Raw genomic sequence first — 21137 nt, forward strand, 5'->3', positions numbered from 1 at the left:
TTACAAACAGATACTGTAAAGTATTGCTTACAATTAAAATTATTCATCAATGAATTAAGTAAGTGAATGAAGTAATTAGTATAGAAATTTATATTATGAATACTGAACACAGCTTTAGACGTGCGTGCAAAGCAATGACAATATTGGATAGGCATTATGCTTTGGATAAAGCAACGACGATCAGCCTTTCCCGATGAAGTTATAAAACAAACTCAAGTATGAGGACGACATTACGATTTATTATTCTCGCTTGATGTCACGACAGTATTATAAAATCAATGAAACATCTGCCCGTTATTAAGCTGAGTTTCAAACGTGCAAAGCAAGCTTTTCATGGAAACGACTATAGAGACATATGGGTTTCAATCTTATATTAATTACCGACGAGGCTGACGATGTTGATGATGTTAACTTTGTCGACTATCAAATGCGTCGATATATTAGCCGATTTACAGATCTCGTTTACTTTTTTAGTTTACTATTGTTATACAAACCAACTATTTTCAGGAATTTATTTATATCTATTATAATAGCTTTGTTAAGACATTGTATTATATGGATTGCGATACTTCACTTTTCATATGAAATACTTTCAACGTATATCGAAAAAAACAGGTGACCGCTTTATTGCATTTTTATGCACTGTCGATAAAATTCATTGTTTTTAAAACTGATAATTTTCACCACGATAAGAGAGGTTAAGAATCAGTTTAAGTCATTTTTGATATCAGATACAATGATATTTTTGAGATGGGATGATTGATAAAAAAATCACTCAAAAGATTAAATTTTGCTAAAACATTTTATATGAAAGTTAATACATTTCCAAGGAACTGTATGTTTAAGCGATCAACAGATAATTATTTTTAATAATTTTATTTGAATTAAACGCTACCAATCCATCGTAAGTTTTCAAGATTTGCTGATTTTACTTATTACAAATTGACCATGTACAATTATTTACATCATGTACATTTTATGTGTATGTACGTATACATATAATAATAATAATAATAATAATAATAATAATTATTATTATTATTATTATTATTATTATTATTATTATTATTATTATATTGGAAAAATAGTTTTAGGTACGATTTACTACAATGAAACGAATTATAACGCACTTACTTAGTATAATTTACTTTGAATTTCTTACCCAATACAAATATTCATAAAATATAATAATAGTGCTTATTGTTACTATCGCTACGATATCTCGTAGTTTTAAGAATGAAACTGTATCCTTCTCTCTTGTCATTCGTTCATTGCAAAAATGATGCATACTATTTCACATTTTTAAACTTAGTAAGTTTGATTTTTGAATGATGAAACTATACTTTTCGTTGATGGACAAAATTGTTCAAAAATCTATATTGACTGAAAAGCTACACGATAGATGGTTTTGGTATACAACAAATATATAAATTTTATAAAAACTTATAAACTTTTGTTGAAGTTTGAAAATTATTTCTTTAACTCTGTGTGTGTATGTTATTTTTTTATTTAATTGAATTTCCAAATCAAGTAAATAACTTAATGTGTTGTTATTGAAACGCAAATTTGAAAAGATAAGTTTTATTTGTATGAAATATAAAAAATTTACTCAACAGTATCTGAGAGTTATCAAATCAATTTTATAATAAAATTCATTGGTAGATTTGTATATTAAAACTACGGATAAATGTCTATATAGTAAACCTAGCTAGTAAATATCGTAAATCACATATTCATTGCATTTAAATTTATTCATTGACTAATGAGTTGGTAATGATAATATTACAAAAAATTATCATGAATTAAAACGTTAATTATTTTATTTTGACATAATCAAATATCAATATTTCTGCGAACGAAAATATTCCTTTTCCTCTTTTGTTTTTATTCAGATAAGTTGAAATATATGACGTAGGAAGATAAAAACATACAGTATGTATACTCAGTACCTATGCTCAATATAATTAGTCGTGCATCAGGGAGCATCATTCATAGTTGTTAAACCAATGTATTACTGAAAAAAATTGCTATAGTTTTACATAAGTGGCGATCAATTTTTTCAATAATATTTCACGAATGTATGAAGTATTATATAGTAATAGAAGTGTTTCGTGTTGAAAACTTTTGTCACGACTCAACTTATTCAAGTAAGTTGTAATTTTTCGAATGATTGTATCATGCTATAAAGTTGGTTAAATAATATTTTTGTAATCACCGTAAATTGTATATGATCTAAAGATTTTTTTTATACTTTCTAAATTCAAATAGATATACGATCATGACTTTGCCCACCATTACGTCAAATTCTAAAGATCAAGAAGAAAAAATTGATATCAAAAGTTTGGAACCGCTATTGAAGCGGACTTTAGATGATGATACACTGAAAGTAATTGACTATGAAGCAACAAGTTTACTGCCTGCAGGTGAAAACTACTGCAGTGTTCTGATTAAATTAGATGTAAAGCTGAGAAGGAATGACACAGAAAAAATGTGTCATTTCGTTGCAAAAACACCGTCTCCTAAAGAAAAGTCTATAGTAGATTGGTCACTGATTTTTAAAAAAGAGCTGTTTATGTATACCGAGATACATCCGTTATACAGAGAACTTGAGAAAGAAGCTGGTATTAAAGAAGACAATCTAATCAATGCTTGGCCAAGATATATTGGCCACAGAAATTCACTGAAAAATGGCACGGAGATTAACGAAGATTCAGTAATGTTAATGGAGAACATTACAACTCAAGGATTTTATAATATGGACAGGAAGAAAGGTACGTAAATTAATAAGTATAAGCTTGGAAAATTATTATGTAATTACGCTATTTTAGTAGCCAACATTTTAATAGTAGACATATTTATATGATAATGAATAATAATAAACTTGCAAATATTAGAGATAAGTAGGGTAAAGTAGGACATAGGGTAGAGTTGGAAATGTTACTTTCCGGGCAAACTATATCAAAGTTTATTTGTCATGCGCTATTCACATGTATTTGTAATCACCGTAAGCAAATCTTTATGATATACTGATGCTTGCAAACGTATTTTTGTGCTCTCTAGAATTTTTTAAAGCTTTTAAAAAATTTCCTACTTTACCCCACTTACCTCTAATTAAATCTTGAGAAATTTTATTGATTTACCTAATATTGTAGGTTTGGACGTACATCACGCGAGCAAAGCTTTAACAGTATTGGCAAGATATCATGCGCTGGGTATTGTTATGAAGCAGCGACGACCAACGTTTGCGTATAAAGCTGTAGAGCAATCTCAAATAATAGGATTAGCTTTAGAGTTTTTAGACCAAGGTTACGATAGCATATTCGAGACGATTGTCAAGATACCTTTTCTGCAAAAACATCTGAGTATTATAAAGTTAAGTTTCGAACACGCAAGAAAAGGAAAAATTTTAATGACAACGCCTTCAGAGCCATGGGCTTTGATATCCCATGGTGATTTCTGGATGAACAATATACTGTTTCACAAAGACGAGGATGGCAATATTGATGATGTCAAATTCGTCGACTTTCAAATGTACCGGTATACGAGCCCACTCACAGATCTCGTGTACTTCTTAAATGGAAGTCTTGACTTAATTACACAGACTGATCATTTTCGCGAGTTGATTGATCTTTACTACAATAACTTTATTGAGACGTTGGATCGCATGAGCTGCGATACTTTACCATTCGCAAGAGAAAGTTTTGAACGTGAGTTGAAAAAGCAGGCGATCGATTATCTGCCCCTTTGTGTATTGGCGGCAAAAATGATTGTGTTTGAAGTTGATGGTATCGATAATAATAAAAGTGGAAGTGAATTAGGCTATACCATTTTTATGTCTGAAATCAGTGATATTTTTGAAGCCAAATTAAAAGGACTTAATGAAACGTATGAAAGAATGGGATGGTTTTGATTGAAAAATTATTTAGGATAAATTATGTGTGGAACTACAATTGCAAAATTTATACGTTTAACTGATGAATATGTATGTAATATCTATTAATATCTTATACCAAAATTGCATAGTTTAAGAAAAGTGACTTATATTTTAAACAATGTATTGAATTATTACAAGACCATTTCGGTATCTTCATTTATATACTCATTTGCGATTTTTAATATTTGTTTGAAGAATCCTCTTGATGCATTTATCAGTTATTTATATAACGTGATTATATATACTATAGCAGAAACGAAATTGTATATGATAATTTTTTTCAAACAGCGTGTATGTGTACCAAAATTACCATAGCGATTCTGGTTATTCGGAAACCACTTTAAAGTGTAAATTCAATAATTTGAGGGGCTGGAGGGCGGAGGGTAGACGTCTTGCAGTTATCCGAAAAAGTTACTGTGTTCAAATGTAATAATCCGATGCTTTTGGAGAGGGATATAAAGAACGTAAGAGCAAAAAGTGATATAATTAAAGGGAGATCCTTCCCATACTACTGTTAGAAACACTTTAGTACTAAAAAAGCATTGCCAAAAAATTTTTATAAATTGGATAGAAGGTAGGTATGTTCTGAATCACTCGCATATAAGTATGTTTGTACATACAAATCAATTTTTGATTTCTAATGATAATTTGAAAATGATAACGTTTAATAATATCGCTTGATATAAGATAAACCTTTTTTTTCTTGCAATTACTCCAGAATCTAGATTTTATTTACAATCTTCATTAATGAAGTTGTACTACGTTTGAACAAGGTTTAAACAAATGTCTATGCAGATACATTATACTTTATAGATTTAGGTATTCACCAAGCTTGAAAAGCATTGACTTTTTTGTCAAGAAATCAGTTATTGATATTCGTTATGTAAGAAAAACAACTTGCATTTGCTAAAAAGATCTTAGACTTATCTTAAGTATTAGATCTCTACAGCGTTCCGTATGAACGTCGTTCTTGAAGTAACAATAACAAGTAATAGCAATAGTAAATTTGGCATTATTTGCCGTCGTATATGATAACATTTTTTAAGTATTCCAAGAAATTCTTTCTTGGCAAAAACACATAAGCATCAATAAAGTTTCTATTGAATAAAAAAGGGAAAAACCTTTTCTGGTGAAATTAACGAAGCCGGTAGTAACAACAATCCATGGCGATTTTTGAACAAAATAGATGCCTTTTCATAAAGATAAGAACAATATCAAACTTTTCTATTTCCAAAATTATCTTACAATAGTCTTTTGAAGGACGTCTTATACTTTTTTGCAATCATCTTGATAGATCAGCCACTACGACGGATTACTATAATCACGAATTATCGTTAAAGTTAGCCTCTACTACGATACTTTTATTCAAATGCTAAAACGTATAAACTGCGCAAAAAGTAGGTCTAGACTGTTGTATCACTGTGAAGTAATTATTTTAAGATGATTCTTTTAACTATTTGTTAGATATCACATCAACCAGCTTTTTTTTACATTACTCAATGATATATAACCCAAGTTTGAAAATTAAATCAAGACTATCTTAACGTCTATGTGTAGATAAGGGATTATTTAAGACGAAATGAGCTTTTTTGTGAACTAGAAACGTCAATTATAATATAGAACAAAAGGCTAAGCCACAGTATCTTATAAAATTCTTCTTCATATTTGAATAGCTGGCGCTATACTAATGCAACATTCGTCATCAATTGATTGACGAGACAGATTAACAGAATAAAAAACAAAAAACAGAAAGAAAGGCTTTCAAATATTCAATATCGAGTGTATATGTACGCCAAGTCGGATTATAAATTTTGCGATAGTCATTAAAATTCTATATATGATTAAAAAATTACGTTATTTTACTAATTTCGATGATAAATTTTGAAAAAAGTCCGCAACCAGAGACAAGGTATTTCCGAAGGGATTTGGTACACTGAATTCGAACTCTAGCTCATAATTGCTTCATCACCCTCAATTTTCGAAATGTCCTAACCTAAAAGTGTCAAAAACACGTATTTTTGCTGTTTTTCAACCTCTGTAAATTTATGAAACAATATTTTTTTCTGCAAATTTGACGACGGCATCTTAAAGAATAACTCATGCTCTTCAAAACGCACTCATTTTTTTCAATAGCTTTTTTTCGACAGAAATATGACATATTGAAGTACGATAAATTTGCATTTTCGCAAATGTCGTTTAAGCAGAAAGATACCAGTGGTAAACCTAGCAAGGTACAGGATTCTTTGATTAAGGTACTTAGAATATTATTTTATGTTTTAGCGAAGATTATCTTTAAGCGAAACTTTCCTCTGCTTAAACGACATTTAGGAAAATGTCAATTTATCATGCTTTATTGTGTCATATCTCTATGGAAAAATATGATATTGAAAAAATTAGGAGTGAATTCGAATGGGTAAGAGTTGTTCTTTAAAGTACCGTCGTAAAATTTGCAGACATATTTTTTCTAACTATATACTACTATACTATACTATACTACTATATTTTTTCTAATGCTAGGTTAGAATATCTTGAAAACTGAGAATGATGGAGCAATTCCGAGCTCGGATTCAGATTCAGCGCATCAAATTCCTTCGGATACACGAGATCTGATGTGTGGGTGTGAAAATGTGTTGGCCTGTGTAATCGGTAAATAAGTTGCTAAAGCCTAGTCATGAAAAAGAAATGATTAGCCATGTCTGATTGTATTCAGAGATTTGTATATGTTTTAGTAATAAAAAATGATTATTGATATAGAAATTATTGATTGATTACTTTTACGAAACATGTGAATGTGCTATATTTTGTTTATTAAGGTTGCTCCCGATGAGACCAAAATAAAACAGAATGAACATATGTATTATTGTTATATACAAATAGATGATTTTGAGTATGGTCTTTACAACCGTAAATATGCATTACTCATTTTAAGCGTTAATATAAATTAGGAAAATTGTCCTAGTTTATTTGATGGTAAAGACATCGATTTGCACTTTTTGCTGGTCGAGTGGTTCTTGTTTTTTAAGCAAAATCTTATCGTATAAGCTAAAATATGTTCCTTATACAAAGATCGTAAAGAGAAGTAGATATTCTCGAAACTGAATTGATACAGAAATTCATTCACAATTAGACATAATGACACAATTAATGAAAATTCGGCGTTGTTGTTGAAAAATACTAAAAATAAAAAATTTTTATTGTTGCAATAGATAGGCTGGTGTGTATTTCAATCTTTCTTTGGTCAAATATTTATCAAGAATCTATCTAGTAGGATTCCGATAGGGTATTTGGTGAAAAAACTAGGATTCACTTTAACTTTTGGACGAACAATATATTTTTCCTTAAAGATATGAAGATTGTGTTAATACTTTGCTCATGTATAAATTGAATGATACAAATAATTGTGGTTAAGTTATAATATGGTTATAAGTAAATACAAACGAACAGTAACAGTCGGAAGATAAAGTCGTCACGCTTAACCGCAAGTTAATATAACCGCAAGTACCGAAGAAGCCATTTGCTAGTAATTCAAGGACGCTGGAATTGGCGATGGAAAAAATTAACCACATAAGCGAAATGATGCTCCTGGCACGATGCTTTTCATTTGCATTCTTTCTTGCGACTGGGTTTGAATATGATGAACGTGGGCTTTTATTTCCCCAAACTACAAAAATATATTTCCGATGTCGTGTCTGTATCATATTTCATTTATGATCCCGTCTCGTTGTTGTATTATATACATGTACTGAACCAAAACATTCTTGCGTTTAAAAAGATTGCATCGACTATACTCTATTTCAAAATAATGACAGAAACTTCTCAAAATAATTCCAAACACGTAGAAACTATTCGATAGAAAAGTTTCTCAGCACGTATAGTTGCTACGAATAAAAGAAAGCAGTTCGAGTATACCGTACGCGTACATTCGATGCATCGTCTTTGTGCATTAGCGTTAGTACGTTGTTCCTGCCTTTGCACAGTGCACAATACGATGCACGTACGCGTATGTAGCTTAGTTTGCGTATCCGTGCGACTTTTCGTTTATAGTGACGTTGAAGTGAGAATAGTCGATTTCTTATATTTAGGATTCTTATTTAAGTGACTTTTTAGTAGATATTACTAAAAAATATATTTTTATGACTCAGATGAGTCTTATCTCTTACGCATTATGTCATTCACGCAAATTACTCATAATTTTTTTATAGCCTTTAAACTATTTTCTTGTTTCATAAATCGTTATAAAACTAAATAGACATTACTGACTTTCCCTTACATATATTAGCTCAAGAATCACAGCACTACAATTTTTTTGTTATTGAATTTATAATCAAAATTTTACCTGTTAATTTCTCTTATCTTATACTAAAATAATTCTTAATTATTTTGTCTGTAATAATTATATAAATTATTAATTTTAGTGCTTAATCACTGATTATTGAACAGATATCTGCTCTAATCGCAAGAGCAAATGTTGCTCGTACCGGAATACGTCTTTCATAGACCAAGGACCCCTCGACTAGCGGTCTTTTAGTACAACTCGACGTCTTTACTAATAAATGCAACGATTCCATTTTCGCAAATTTCTTCTTACGAAACTGTATATAAAGCGTTAGTACAATAATATAATAATTTTTTTCAAGAGGCAATAGCTTTGTCGCCTTGTAATAGACAATTTGGCGATCGTTGATGTCGAAGCAGTGCTGAAGCAGAAAATGTACATCTTTAAAATCTATCTTTTTGCAACTACACTACTTTGTAATTTCGTAATTTTATTTATTTTTTTTTTCAAATAACTGAAATAAATAGCAATTTATTCGTAGATTGTTGAAATATATGTATATTCATTTTTTACGGAATTTATTTATGCATTTGAGCTAACTACCTATAACCTGATTCATTTAATTACTTCAGGAACTACAGAAAATAAAAATCATTCAAAAAATTGAATTCACTTTTTTTGTAGAAAGAATTTTATAAGCTTATTTTTATTTTTCAAATAAAATATATACAGAACACACACCCACGCACGTAAATAGTTTTTGTCACGTCACTTTAAGTATATGGTAATTTTATCATAAACATGCGCTTAACGTAAGTCTTTTCTATGATCAATCATAAATGGGCTTTTAATATTTGTTCAGTAAGTAGCACAGAAAAGATATTAAAAACAGACTACAACATTTTAACGATAATTATGTATATACTATCACGATTAAAAATAGTGCCGCTCACTCAGCTCTGACAGTAGCGTAAATGACGTGTATTCGGCTGGTCGAGAATTGATTAATCTTAGTTTTTGAATTATTTACCATCACTACCGAGAGAAAGAAGCAAATAGAGGCTGAGGGGGTAAACCAAATTCAAAAGATTGTAGGCATACGCAAGCGCAAATATATAGTGCGACACTTGGAACAGCATCATACTATTTGATTCTAGAACACTGACTGATAAAACGGCTGACAGTATAGATAAGTATACTGATTAAATGGTAATGAAACTTAATCAATCAGATAAATGAATGATTGTGATTATTAACTTAAGTAATCATTGATAATTTACTTCTAATCTAAGCAGTTGCATAGAAAAAAATGTCTTAATGTTGCTGATCTTAAACAAAATTTCAAATAGAATATACGCTCTAAATTCTTCACATTATTATAGTATCTTATACGCTAAGAGGACAATAAGAGATTCATTAAGATGTTATTGTTAATAATAATAATAGTCATAACAATAATAATAATAATAATAATAATAGTAATAATATTTATTGATAATGTATAACACGCACAAAAATTCACTTTCTAAGAGCTCGCTATCATGCTAACTTAGTCCTTCAAACACTCCAGACACTCACGCATTTTGACGCTTGAAAGGGGGATGCGCTGCCCTCTCTCCGTCGCTTTTTTAACGGTTAACTTTCCACGTAATGATATCAACGGAACCAAAAGCTTTCACAGTCACGTACATATGCATTTATATCCACGTATATGTATAATTATTTAACCTGCCGTAAATTTGAAGTCAGATTAAGTTTTCTCTTCCATTAAATTCTAAAAACAAAAAAATTTATGAAAATTTACATTTTTGTATTTATAAATATAAGCATTACATGGACAAAAAATGATTTTATAAGCATACGTGGCGGTAGATCAACTTATTTTTTATAGATCAAAATTCATAGAAGGGTAAATTCAAAATATTAAGAACACACACCTTTATACTTTTGTTAGAAAACTTTTGTTGAACATCTGAAAAAAACTTTAACGAATTAATCGATATTTTGTATAATCGCTTACATACTGATATAAAATTCGACAAAAACTGAATATGAAAAACATAGAATATTTTATTACGGAGAATTGCTCTTTTTTCACGATTATCTATTATGATTTTTCACTGATATGTTGATAATATGTTGACAGTCAATGTCATGCACTAACGGAAAATTATAGATTACGCTGACAATTCGATTACACATGCAGTTATTTATCAAGAGATATTTTCCACAAAAAGTAAATTCAAAGAATATCCAAGTAACGTATAACATATTCGCGTTTACGCATAGTATGATTTCAAATGTTGTCATATTATACTCGTATTTCGCTTCCATAACATACATGGTATTGACTGTATCGAAAAATAATTGTTATCCAAAAGTATCGTGATAGAATTATGAAAAAAAATTAAGTGAATCTAACAGGAATGGCTAAATGAATGGTTTATATAATGATATTAAAAATCAACAGTCAACAAAAAAATATTAATAATATTTCCTATTTTCAATTTTCATAGTTAAACTAATACCTGAATTATACAATAAGTGATTGGTACAATACGAAATATCGTATACGGAAATGTGAAATGTGATTTATAATTATTAATATTCAATAGTAATATATTTCAACGGTTAAATTTTATAAAAATTAGTCATTTTCATTTAAAAAAATCTATAATAAAGTTTGCACAGATTGATCTGATTAAAAATGAGTCTTTTTAGTTTTTGCTAAATAGAATAATTAGACTAAATATAATTAAATCGATCTGGAAATTGATACAGGTGTTATTTATTACGTATTATAAAATGAGTTAATTTTACAGATTATTTTGTTTGTAATTGATATAACGTAAATGAAGAAAACGTTCCTAAAACGGAAACTCGTAATCGCAAATAATCATATGTTTTGAATGAAACTAAATCATTTTATCATACATCTCATTTTTTATCGTACGTTCAACTTAAATAGTAGCTTTGTAATCAAACTTCATGCCGCCAATTTGATCATACCAGGTTACTTGAGCTGTCGCATTTTTAAATAAATCGCTCTTTTCAGGATCAAGTATTTAACGCACAAAAGGTTAATGTTCAATTCCTTCTTGCACGTTCGTCATTGCTGAAAGAACGCACGACTATTTTGCTCGATTAAAGACTTGCTATTCTACTATTACGCCATTACATCTGGCCTGTACTAAATCTGCCTTCATTTTATTTATAAATTATGTGATAAGCTAATGAGCTTTTCAAACAAATAATTCATACGAATTTGTTAACTTGTTTATAAATTCATTCTTTGAATTTTATTTCATTTTATAGAAATTTAGAAAATAAGTTTGTATGAATGGATATTTTGGTTGAAAATGTAAACGTCAATCGTATCTTCTATAGATTTACAATATAGGACTAAATCCAAGAATGCAGTTTTTAGGATCTCAGTAAACAAAATATTTTAAGGCAGTGTCACCAAATTCACTATATAAAAAGAATCAACTCTGTTGATTAAAGTTTGTATAACCTTGATAATTCTTGAATCACTATATATCTGAGTTGTATCATTATGCGTTTAATACAACTCTGGTATCAGGGTTCTAAAATGAAAGAATACGATCCTGCACCAAGTTATGCAAGATCTATTCACGCTTGATTACCTATAATCTTATTGCCACTTTAGTTCAAACTTTTAGTTTGTCTTGTAACTAGCGTGATATTCAACGCAAGAGAATTGGTTATCTTCAAATAATCTATTGAGACTATTGAATATTTATGAAATCAGACAATTTTAATCATACTAGTCAATCATCTAAAGTTAGTTTCTGGTGGAAACCTCGCATTGGTTCTAATTAAATAACTTTTAAAAATTGAGAAACGCGGTGTTGAGGTAAGTAATCGTTAAATTTCTAACTCTTATTATAATTTAGTGTTTTATATCGAGTTAACCACAACATACGTTACTTACAACATTCAATTTCGATTACTATTTGTTATGAGTTATTTGGCATTACGTTGGCTCACTCCCACACTAATTTTTTAAAATTTGAATTGTTGCTAAATTGTAATAAACCAAGATTGAATTTCCACGAATTACAGTTACTTTAAGAAGACAATGGAATTACATTCAAATAACTCACAACAGAAACGTGTAGCAAAGAAAATTGATTTTAAAGATTTAGATTTACTGCTGCAGCAATGCTTTAACAACAGAGATCTACTAGCCGTTGATTACACAGCATCAAAATTGTTACCTGCTGGTGAGAATTATGGTAGCATTATGGTAAAGATCGATGCAAAGATACGTAAAAATCCAAATGCAAAAGAAGAAATGTTACATTTAGTAGGCAAGACACCAAGTTGCACCGACAAAACTATAGTAGAATGGCCATTGGTTTTTCAGAAAGAACTTTTTATGTATGCAGAATTATTTCCTTTATACAGAGAACTTGAGAAGGAGGTTAATGTGGAGGACTGTGATTTAATCAATGTCTTGCCAAATTTTGTTGGATATAGAAAGTCGCTTGAAAACAGCGCCAATATTGACGAAAATTCAGTACTTCTGATGGAAAATTTGAAAGTCAAAGGATTCTATACTGCAGATAAACGCACTGGTACGTTGGTTATCATAAATAATTCTAAATGATCTTTATTAAATACACTTTGTGAATGAATAAGACGATAGGTTAAATAAATGCACGTGAAAATTCTTGCAGGTATGGATGTTCACCACGCTCGCAAAGCACTAACATCTCTTGCAAGATATCACGCTTTAGGCATTGCCATGAAAGAAAAACGTCCATCCTTTGCCAAAAAAGCCATAAATCAGGCAGGCATACTAGGCATTGATTTTGCACAGCTAGATAATGCTTACACAAGTACATGCGAAATACTGATGAAAATACCGCGTTTAAAAAAATACTCAGCGATCATTGAATCGAGTTTTGAAAAAGCCAAAGATGGAGGGTCATGGAAAGTAAATCCTATAGAGCCATGGGTAACGATAACTCACGGCGATTTTTGGACAAATAATATGCTTTTTCATATGGATGACAACGGAAAAGTAGACGATGTTAAATTTGTCGACTTTCAAACGTACATCTACAATAGTCCTGTAAAGGACCTAGTTCGCTTACTTGGTTCTAGTGTTGATGTGGAAGCGCAATCTTGCCATTTGGAAGAGCTTCTAAGTCTTTACTATAAAGCCTTTGTGAAGTCGTTGAAACGCATGGATTGTGATATATCGCCTTTCACTAGAGAAAGTTTTGATCGTGAGGTCAAGAGACAGGCATTCAGTGAATTTCCAGTTTCCGTTATATCACAAAAATTCTTTCTTTCAGAAATTCTTGACGACAACAAAAGCAACGAGGAAAATATTAACAATATCGTTAACGATAAACCGAGCGCTGCTTTTATTGATAAAATGTTGTGGCTAGTAGAGGTCTATGAAAGAATGAAGTGGTTTTAGTAGAAAAATTAAAATGATAGTTTGTATAGTTATTAAAAAATAAAAGTTTTTTAAATATTGGTAATGGTAAATAATGCGGATTATTAATGCTGATAGTTACAATTAAAAAAATTAATTACTCAATGATCAAGTGTAATACAAAAAATTATTAAAAAGTTACAGTGAGATATGATTTGCGATCAATATTGAATGATTAATTCTCCAAGCAATAATATTGCTTATCAAAAATAGCCAAGTTTTTTCACAACCAACGATCAACATAATCTATTAACTAGATATTTTTAAATTTCATATAAAATATATTTTTAACTATAATAAATTCGATCTTCCGGGGATGCATAATTATCCTTAAAACGTTCACTAACTGTAATTTGAAAATAATATGATAAAAATAATGTTAATGCGTTCCGATGATATTTATTCCGTGGACTTATATAACTTTATTGAATCAATATGGTATGACGGTTAATTAAGTTTGCATCTCTTCGATATCGTTAAATGTAAAGTCGTATAAATTTGTCTACAAAGTTGATTCGACAGATGTCGCACGTGCAAACGCAAACATGTGCAATGAGCTAATGAAACGTCGAATACCCTTTTATAAGAGTCATCGCTTGTCTAGGATATAGCTTTACCAATCCAAGTTAATTTCGTTACATCTGCGTTAAACCTATTGTCATTTTGTCCCCAAACTTATATGAAAATAAAATGCTATTTAGAAAAACTATGACGCCGTTTTTGTGATGACGATTGCATGTTATTATTAACTAAATTAAGAAGCTTTAAATCATATTTTAAAATAGAATAAAAAAAGTATTGTTCTACATTTTTCGTAATACAAAAAATATTTGTCGGAAAGGATATCTTGGTTACAAATGTAAACGCATATAAATTCACACAGCACATATAACGACGAAACATAATCGTAAATCAGAGTGATGCAGGCGCGACATTGGAAATACATTTGTGTTACATGGAAGATAGAAGTCAACTGTAGTCATAATCAACAACGTAAATTGAAAAACCACCTTCCTAGGGGCATCGTTTCGCCACTTTTCTTACCCTACATTCTGTTCTTGTTTTCTTTACAGACTTCGTCAATTCCAGCGTCAATTACCTCAACTGATCAAGTGGCTTTCTCGGTAGAAACTATATTTGTGGTCACATTTACTGACTGTTGAACGTGACTTTTTTCTTCCAATTACTGTCACTACTCGTGTATCAACAAACTTTAGTGGATAGATCAGTACAGTCATACTAACTGAACAAGGATCGTCGTCTACTTAAACTTGATAAAACTCGTTAAATATGTTATATTTTCAAAATTTTACCAAATATATCACTTTACGATCTTGGTGATAAAAGAATTATTCAATTCTTACAATTTTATCATAGAAATTAAAATATCCATAACGCAAAATCTGACTGTAGAAGACGCAAAGTTATTAATTAAATTAAGTTTCTTGCTTGAAAATCCTAAAAATAATTTATATGCCAAGAACATATTAAATGTTGACTTTCCGTATTATATACTTTTTTTTATTCTTAAAATATCGATTGTTCTCCTATGCAAATGATATTATGGATTTATTATAAAAATTGAGACAGAAATGCACCACAATGAAAGCTTCCTCGGAGTAACATGGACAGTGTACGCTCTAAAAAGTGTAGAAGAATACAGTAAGATTATACGCCAGTCTCAAAAGGATCGCCGTTATATTACTTCAGGGCTCAAGAGGTTTCGTATTTCTCGACTTCAACTTGCGCTTCGCTGACATGTACCTTTCTCATCGAGCTTTTATCCAATATTATTTCTTAACAACCAGCTAAAGGATAATGTTTTCAAAGATTAAATTCATTTTCTTAAAATATTATGTGCAATCCACGTATTGAAAACATTGCAATTTTATAATGTTACATTTTAAAAAGTGCGTGATTCATTTTTACAGGAATTCTTCCAGTATAAAATCTTTAAGTACTTTGTTGAATACCAGTTATGTGAAAAATTCTAATGTTGGCTTCATTTTTAATTAAAGAATAATTAACGAATCGCATTGTTACTAATGAAGTATCAGAAGTTTTTACGAGTTGGATGTTTTTCAGAAAGAAAAATTCGACTTCCCACATAATGTTCATCACGTATTCGTCACGCGTCGATTGTATCATAAGCGTGGAGATGTAGTAGTAAAGTAGTTTTACGAGGCCACAACATCGTCTTGGAAAATATGGTGCGTACGAGAGACAGAAAGAAAGAGAGAAGGAATTATATCGTCAATGCGGGTGCAACAGGGCGATAATGCGATCACACTGTTTTTACGACTTTATGGTTGTTTTAACCTAAGACTTTTTTCAACTCGAGGGTTGGTGGGTGTACCATTGTATATTTTTCCGATTTGTGTCTCGTTGTTTTACGTGCCGAAAGTTGCGTTTTCTCCCGCCTCCGTGAAAAGAAAGCGCGCACGCTTAGGGATGACCTTTACTGTAAAAAGTAGCTCCCGCGGACGTTCGTTTCGATACATTTTATTCGCTCACCTCACATATTTCTCCTATAACATTGTATATATTTGATTTCGTTCCACGTTGTAAATATAAACCAAAGATCAACATTTGATTATTCAAGTGACATACATATCTTTATATAAATATTTAGGATTTTAGATTGTTTATCTCCAACTTTGGGTTGAAAATGAAAGACGGTACGTATAAAATTTAGAAAAAAAAAGATTCATCGATGATAAACCGAGAAAAATCCGTAAAGCTCAAAGCAAAAGACAGCTTCTAGCTCGATCATCCATCGAGATGATCTTAATTAATGAAAACTTGAGAAACAATCTCGGAAGAATGCTGTTTTAGTAGTCGATTAAGCAGAGTGAAAATTGATCATCGTTTATTATCGATTACTGGACCACCGTAACCCCCTCAGTGCACGGGAGAGAGATTCAGCGACCCGTTAAGCCGTCGACTAATCTTCCAAGTTGGCTTGAAAATATCGAGCCTTTTCTATTATATATCGCGCAACGAGTGACAGGAAAAATGCGCATGAGGAAAATTCTTCGAAGACCGAGTACAGCCGTTCGAACGTGAAATTGAGACGAAGAGTAAGGGGAGGACGCTCTGAAATAAATAGCAGTTGCGACAACTCGATGATTTATCAATAAGCAAAATAATGATAATAATAATCATTTACTTATGCGTACGTTACAGCGTGTTGGTTCAGGCAAACTTCTGTCAGATTTTTTGTACATACAGTTCTTGCTTTCGTGAAATAGGTATCTGCTTAACCGTAGATTTTTATTCCAAATGCAATCAATAAACGTTTGTTTGAATATTAATTGAATTACCATTATTTTTGGTGTTATTTTTCAATTTCCAAGCTATCATTTCAACTTCATTAAACAACTTGTAATAACGAAAATTTCATTTTCAAGCCTCAAAATTAACAAAAAAAACTTACCTGAATAATAGTAATTAAACAACAAGAAACATTGTTCCATATTCGTTTGTTATCACAGTAAACTATTAGCGTTGGAGTGCTCCTGTGCGCAGTTAAGCTCAGCGGGTTTCCACCCCCGCAACGAAGAGTTGATAAAATAGCTACCGTTTAAGCTTGGCAGTAAAAGCAGATGACGCCCGCGGGAAGGAAGATCTCTTCGGCATTATCTTACATATAAAGGTTTATTGGCTATTAAGAGGGTGATATCTGACTGGTTTCGATTGATTGCCGTTACCGCGATTTCAGACACAATCCAATAAACGTCAAATAGATTATTATACTGATTTATCGAGTTATCGTGTACACGCAAATTGTTATAGGTATGTCTATGAATTCGTAATTGAGTTGCGAGTAATCGAGGTGATATAATTGGGAGCTTCGACGTTGATTATACTGTATCCAATTTGGTGCTACACTAATAATTTAACGGACCAATTATTGTTTCATTAGGTTATCGTAGCCCACTAGAATTGTAAGTTCTTATCCGACACAAAATAAAAGCATATCGAAAAATTCGAATACAGCCCTTATCGCCAAAGCCATAAGGAAGGAAAAATAACTTGAATACTCACATTATAGCGAGCGCGGGGATCGTTGAACAAGTGTCGTGCAAGGTTGCCGTTACTCGCCTGAAGGTGAGGACGTAACGAGCCAACACTACCCTGCAAAAGATCGGGTTTCTCCACCTCCGGCCCGCCGAACTCTTGTAGCTGTTGCAGCCAGCAGCATAGCATCGCTTCGATTCCCTCGTCAACCTTTCGTTGCATATAAACATTAGTCTCTTATCAGGCTCTTCTCTTCATCGTTATGATATTATGTAGCGAAGGATATTGAGTTTGCTTGTTCAAAAATACTGATGATATACGCGAAAGATGCGGAAGCATATGTATCTATGTTACTGTTGTTTTTTTTTTTTAACGTGATGTTGCTCGTGAAATTTTAGATGCAAGTTTTGACAAATGGATTTCAGATAGATACAGTGGAATTTGTATGACATGTATAGAAGATTTCGTCGCACGACGAATTGTAAATACGAGCGAAACGAAAAGATGGCAGCGAAGAAAAATTGATTAACGAGTATGCGAGAGCTGTTTATTAAAGAAGCTGCGTATCTGATGGCCTATTTATATTTCGAGTATGAAAAATCGATATACACTCACTCGTCTGGCGTCTGGGATCTGGGGAAAGACAAAGTCCGTGGCCGTGAGAATAATCTTGTAAGGTCCCTTCGACATACGTTTTTTCAACAAATGTCGTCTGCGCGCATACATTATATGGATGAGAATACGCATTCATGTCCATATATTTCGTTTTATCGAAACAACATGAGTGATGTATTACCTTATTAAGGCAGCTGTTATGATGGCTGTCAATGCAAAAAGTAACGAACCAAGTATAATGGCTACGATATGTACAGTGTGAAGAGAAATTCCTGGTATATTTTCCACTGCGAAGCGACAACGTAATGTAACGTGATAATTTGTCACTTATTGAGTACAATGATCTCGCGATCGATTCACTTACCAGGGCAGTCGCTCTGATCGTCGCAGAGTAAATCGAATACCTCCTCGTCAGCGAAGTTATTGTTGGCAAGCTCCTTCAATACAAGACTATCGGGATACTCAATGACGACAACCAGAGGCCGCCAGCCGTTGTCTCTGGTGTAAGAGAGCAAGCCATACGTGTACATCTTGTTATTGAAAGAATTTAGTCTAGTCGCGTTTATATCCAGTACAAAGTCCAGTGCCTCGCGTAAATGGTCTATCGTAGTCTCAGGCTCGAGGCTCGAGCTACCGTTCAGTAGCCTCGCTACGTCGTACCTGCAAAAAAGTACATGTACAAGCTCTCTACCTGTTGCTCTAAGCTCTCTTAGCTATGTGGATATGTGTGGCTGGACGTCAGAGCGCGGCGGTATTATGTGCCTTTTTCATTTTTTCGCGGAAACGGCCTTTCTTATGTAGCTTTGCACGTTAGAACTTTTTTACATTTTGTCGTGTGGTTACTTTCAAGAGTAAAGATTGATTGCCTCCTGTTCACTGAAATGAAGTGGAAATTCTTTTCGAAAAATGGTGCGGATACGAGGACGAGATTGTGATGATTTCTTTGGTGCATCAATTGATTTAGTTTTTTTCTGTGTAACTACATGAATATATGTAAGTCAACTTCTTGGATAACTAGAAATGTTATAGTTTTAGAAACAATAACGCAGAGACTGATATTTTCAAAGAAAGAACTCAATGAACACTGTATCTGTAATATCTTTTGGTTTACATTTAATTTCGTGTCATCCGGAATGATGACTTTTCCCTTGAGAATCTATATACAACTCTGATCCGAGAATATTAGTTAATACCTACTGCAACATCGACTTGAACCTTTACTGCATCCTCTATTTACTTTCTTAAATAGTTTCTTGTAGTATTGACAAAACGTAAACAGAATTTATGAAGATTATTATAAAAAGATGGATGAGTTTTGACCGTAATTAATTCAATTAGAAGAGCAACAACAATAAAGATTTAAAAAACCAAAGGTGCGTCAACACAACACTTAACGCATTTCATTTCACGTAATGTTGACGTAGATTATATATCTAGCGAATTCGTTAGCTGTTTCTGTGGTAACTCGCGCCAAGTTTAATCTGTTGAAGGTTTCACAGCTTTTGTTGTCTCTAAATACCTGCATCTCAAATGGAACTGGGGAGATGGAGAGAGAAAGAGTGAAGGGAATTACGGCCGGAGAAAAAAGTACATTCATAGCCTTTTCCTCCATGCCTTTACATATAGAAGCATGTCTAAACTTTCGTTTCACCGACAAAGAGGTGGAAATCATTCGACATGTTAAATTTGAAAGTTTAGCTTGTTATAAGCTCTCGACGTTAAGCTAAAGAAATAACGTTTGCCAGTCGATGATTTTTCCAGGAGAGCAAAAGTGAACGCAAGGTTTGAGGTTGATCGAAGACGTCGTAAATTCAATTTTCAAGTTTAATGCAGACTGTATAAGCTGGAAGCAGTGAAAAAAGCTCGTTGATATTTCTTAAAGCCGATAGCATAAGATATCAGCTTTGAGAATTAGGGCTTTGCTTTATTATAAGTTTTGAATATATCTTATCGACTTTTAAAATTTTGATTTTAATACCAAATATTGATATTGTATTTATTCAATTCTTACTTCTCAATAAACTTTTTATATACTTTGACATACAACTAGAAGCTTTTAAAGCGTCGATTATTATTGCTCAAATTTTTTAAAAAATAATTATGAAACTGATTTACATGATCGAAAATAACACCTCAGTTATACGTAATAACAATGAAAATGAAAGGAATGGACGAGCGTTTAATGTCGAGTCCAAACACATGCCTAGGTACTTTCGGAATGCACTGGCGTGTACGGCCATTCAAAGCGTAATCTCTCTCTTGAGCTCTATATAATCCATATGCATGCGGTCCGTTTCAAGATATGCGCGCGCTTTCACCGAATAATATACATACATACATACGAGAGGAATGTCTTAGAACCCTCTCTCGCTCTCATATAAAACTGGACTTTTGTCATTCGACTGGATATATTGCACTGGCGCGGATGCGAGGAACTTTTCGAGCTGTTACCTTGCAAACGTGTTGCTCTCTTTTATCGTGAGGTCGGTTGTGCTTCGGCTTTTTTCATGTAGTTGCAAATGGAACATAAGATGTCTCTGTTTTTCGCACATCAAATTCAACGAAGCATTTTTAATATATTTCCGTGGGTCGTTCATTCGTTTCATGAATTATTTGCAAGAACCATTCGTGAATTATCCGAATGATCTAATATTGCCTGAATTGTATTTTTTGTGAAATGTTCAATATTGAACTAAACTATTATACCGTTTAAAATTATTTATAAATAAAACTACTCATTGGCATATAATTTTGGGTATCGACAGTATTACATAGTATTCTTTCGTTAATATCTATACAATAACACTTGCTTATAACTC

General features: G+C 31.9%; 3 protein-coding genes across 11 annotated transcripts in view; 2 read left to right on the forward strand and 1 right to left on the reverse strand.

Moving 5' to 3' along the window:
* The window catches only part of LOC131664581 (guanylate cyclase D), a 115062-nt gene that overhangs the window by 24045 nt on the left and 69880 nt on the right, over nt 1–21137 (reverse strand). For all 5 annotated transcript variants that reach the window (XM_058935790.1, XM_058935789.1, XM_058935793.1 and 2 more), the window contains 4 exons: nt 18683–18978; nt 18500–18605; nt 18319–18415; nt 17731–17913 (listed from right to left, as the gene is read on the reverse strand). In XM_058935790.1, coding sequence (XP_058791773.1) covers nt 17731–17913; nt 18319–18415; nt 18500–18605; nt 18683–18978 — 682 coding nt within the window. The remainder of the gene's footprint in view (nt 1–17730; nt 17914–18318; nt 18416–18499; nt 18606–18682; nt 18979–21137) is intronic.
* On the forward strand, nt 2033–4298 carry LOC131664585 (uncharacterized). The gene is made up of 3 exons (XM_058935801.1): nt 2033–2147; nt 2269–2771; nt 3153–4298. Exons 2-3 carry the CDS (start codon nt 2279–2281, stop codon nt 3908–3910), a joined length of 1251 nt encoding a protein of 416 aa, XP_058791784.1. The 5' UTR covers nt 2033–2147; nt 2269–2278; the 3' UTR covers nt 3911–4298.
* On the forward strand, nt 11911–15384 carry LOC131664583 (uncharacterized). Of its 5 annotated transcripts, XR_009301950.1 has the most exons (4): nt 11911–12087; nt 12297–12811; nt 12914–14676; nt 14757–15384. XR_009301950.1 is itself a non-coding variant. In XM_058935797.1 (3 exons), the coding sequence occupies exons 2-3, from the start codon at nt 12313–12315 to the stop codon at nt 13663–13665; spliced, it is 1251 nt and encodes a 416-aa protein (XP_058791780.1). In that variant the 5' UTR covers nt 11911–12087; nt 12297–12312; the 3' UTR covers nt 13666–15384. The 5 variants fall into 5 exon arrangements, 4 of the variants coding, with proteins under 4 accessions (XP_058791780.1, XP_058791782.1, XP_058791781.1 ...); XM_058935797.1 differs by having other exon boundaries at nt 12914–15384; XM_058935799.1 differs by having other exon boundaries at nt 12374–12811; nt 12914–15384.

Source organism: Phymastichus coffea, unplaced genomic scaffold (genome assembly GCF_024137745.1).
Source record: "Phymastichus coffea isolate CEN01 unplaced genomic scaffold, Cenicafe_Pcof_1.1 PCOF00044, whole genome shotgun sequence".
Taxonomy (NCBI): domain Eukaryota; kingdom Metazoa; phylum Arthropoda; class Insecta; order Hymenoptera; family Eulophidae; genus Phymastichus; species Phymastichus coffea.

Bases quoted from the DNA above. Each gene is read 5' to 3' on its own strand.
- LOC131664585 (XM_058935801.1), top strand. From the start codon at position 2,279: ATGACTTTGCCCACCATTACGTCAAATTCTAAAGATCAAGAAGAAAAA. The intron at 2,772-3,152 runs GTACGTAAATTA...CTAATATTGTAG, and splicing joins TAATATGGACAGGAAGAAAG to GTTTGGACGTACATCACGCG.
- LOC131664583 (XM_058935797.1), top strand. From the start codon at position 12,313: ATGGAATTACATTCAAATAACTCACAACAGAAACGTGTAGCAAAGAAA. The intron at 12,812-12,913 runs GTACGTTGGTTA...AAATTCTTGCAG, and splicing joins TACTGCAGATAAACGCACTG to GTATGGATGTTCACCACGCT.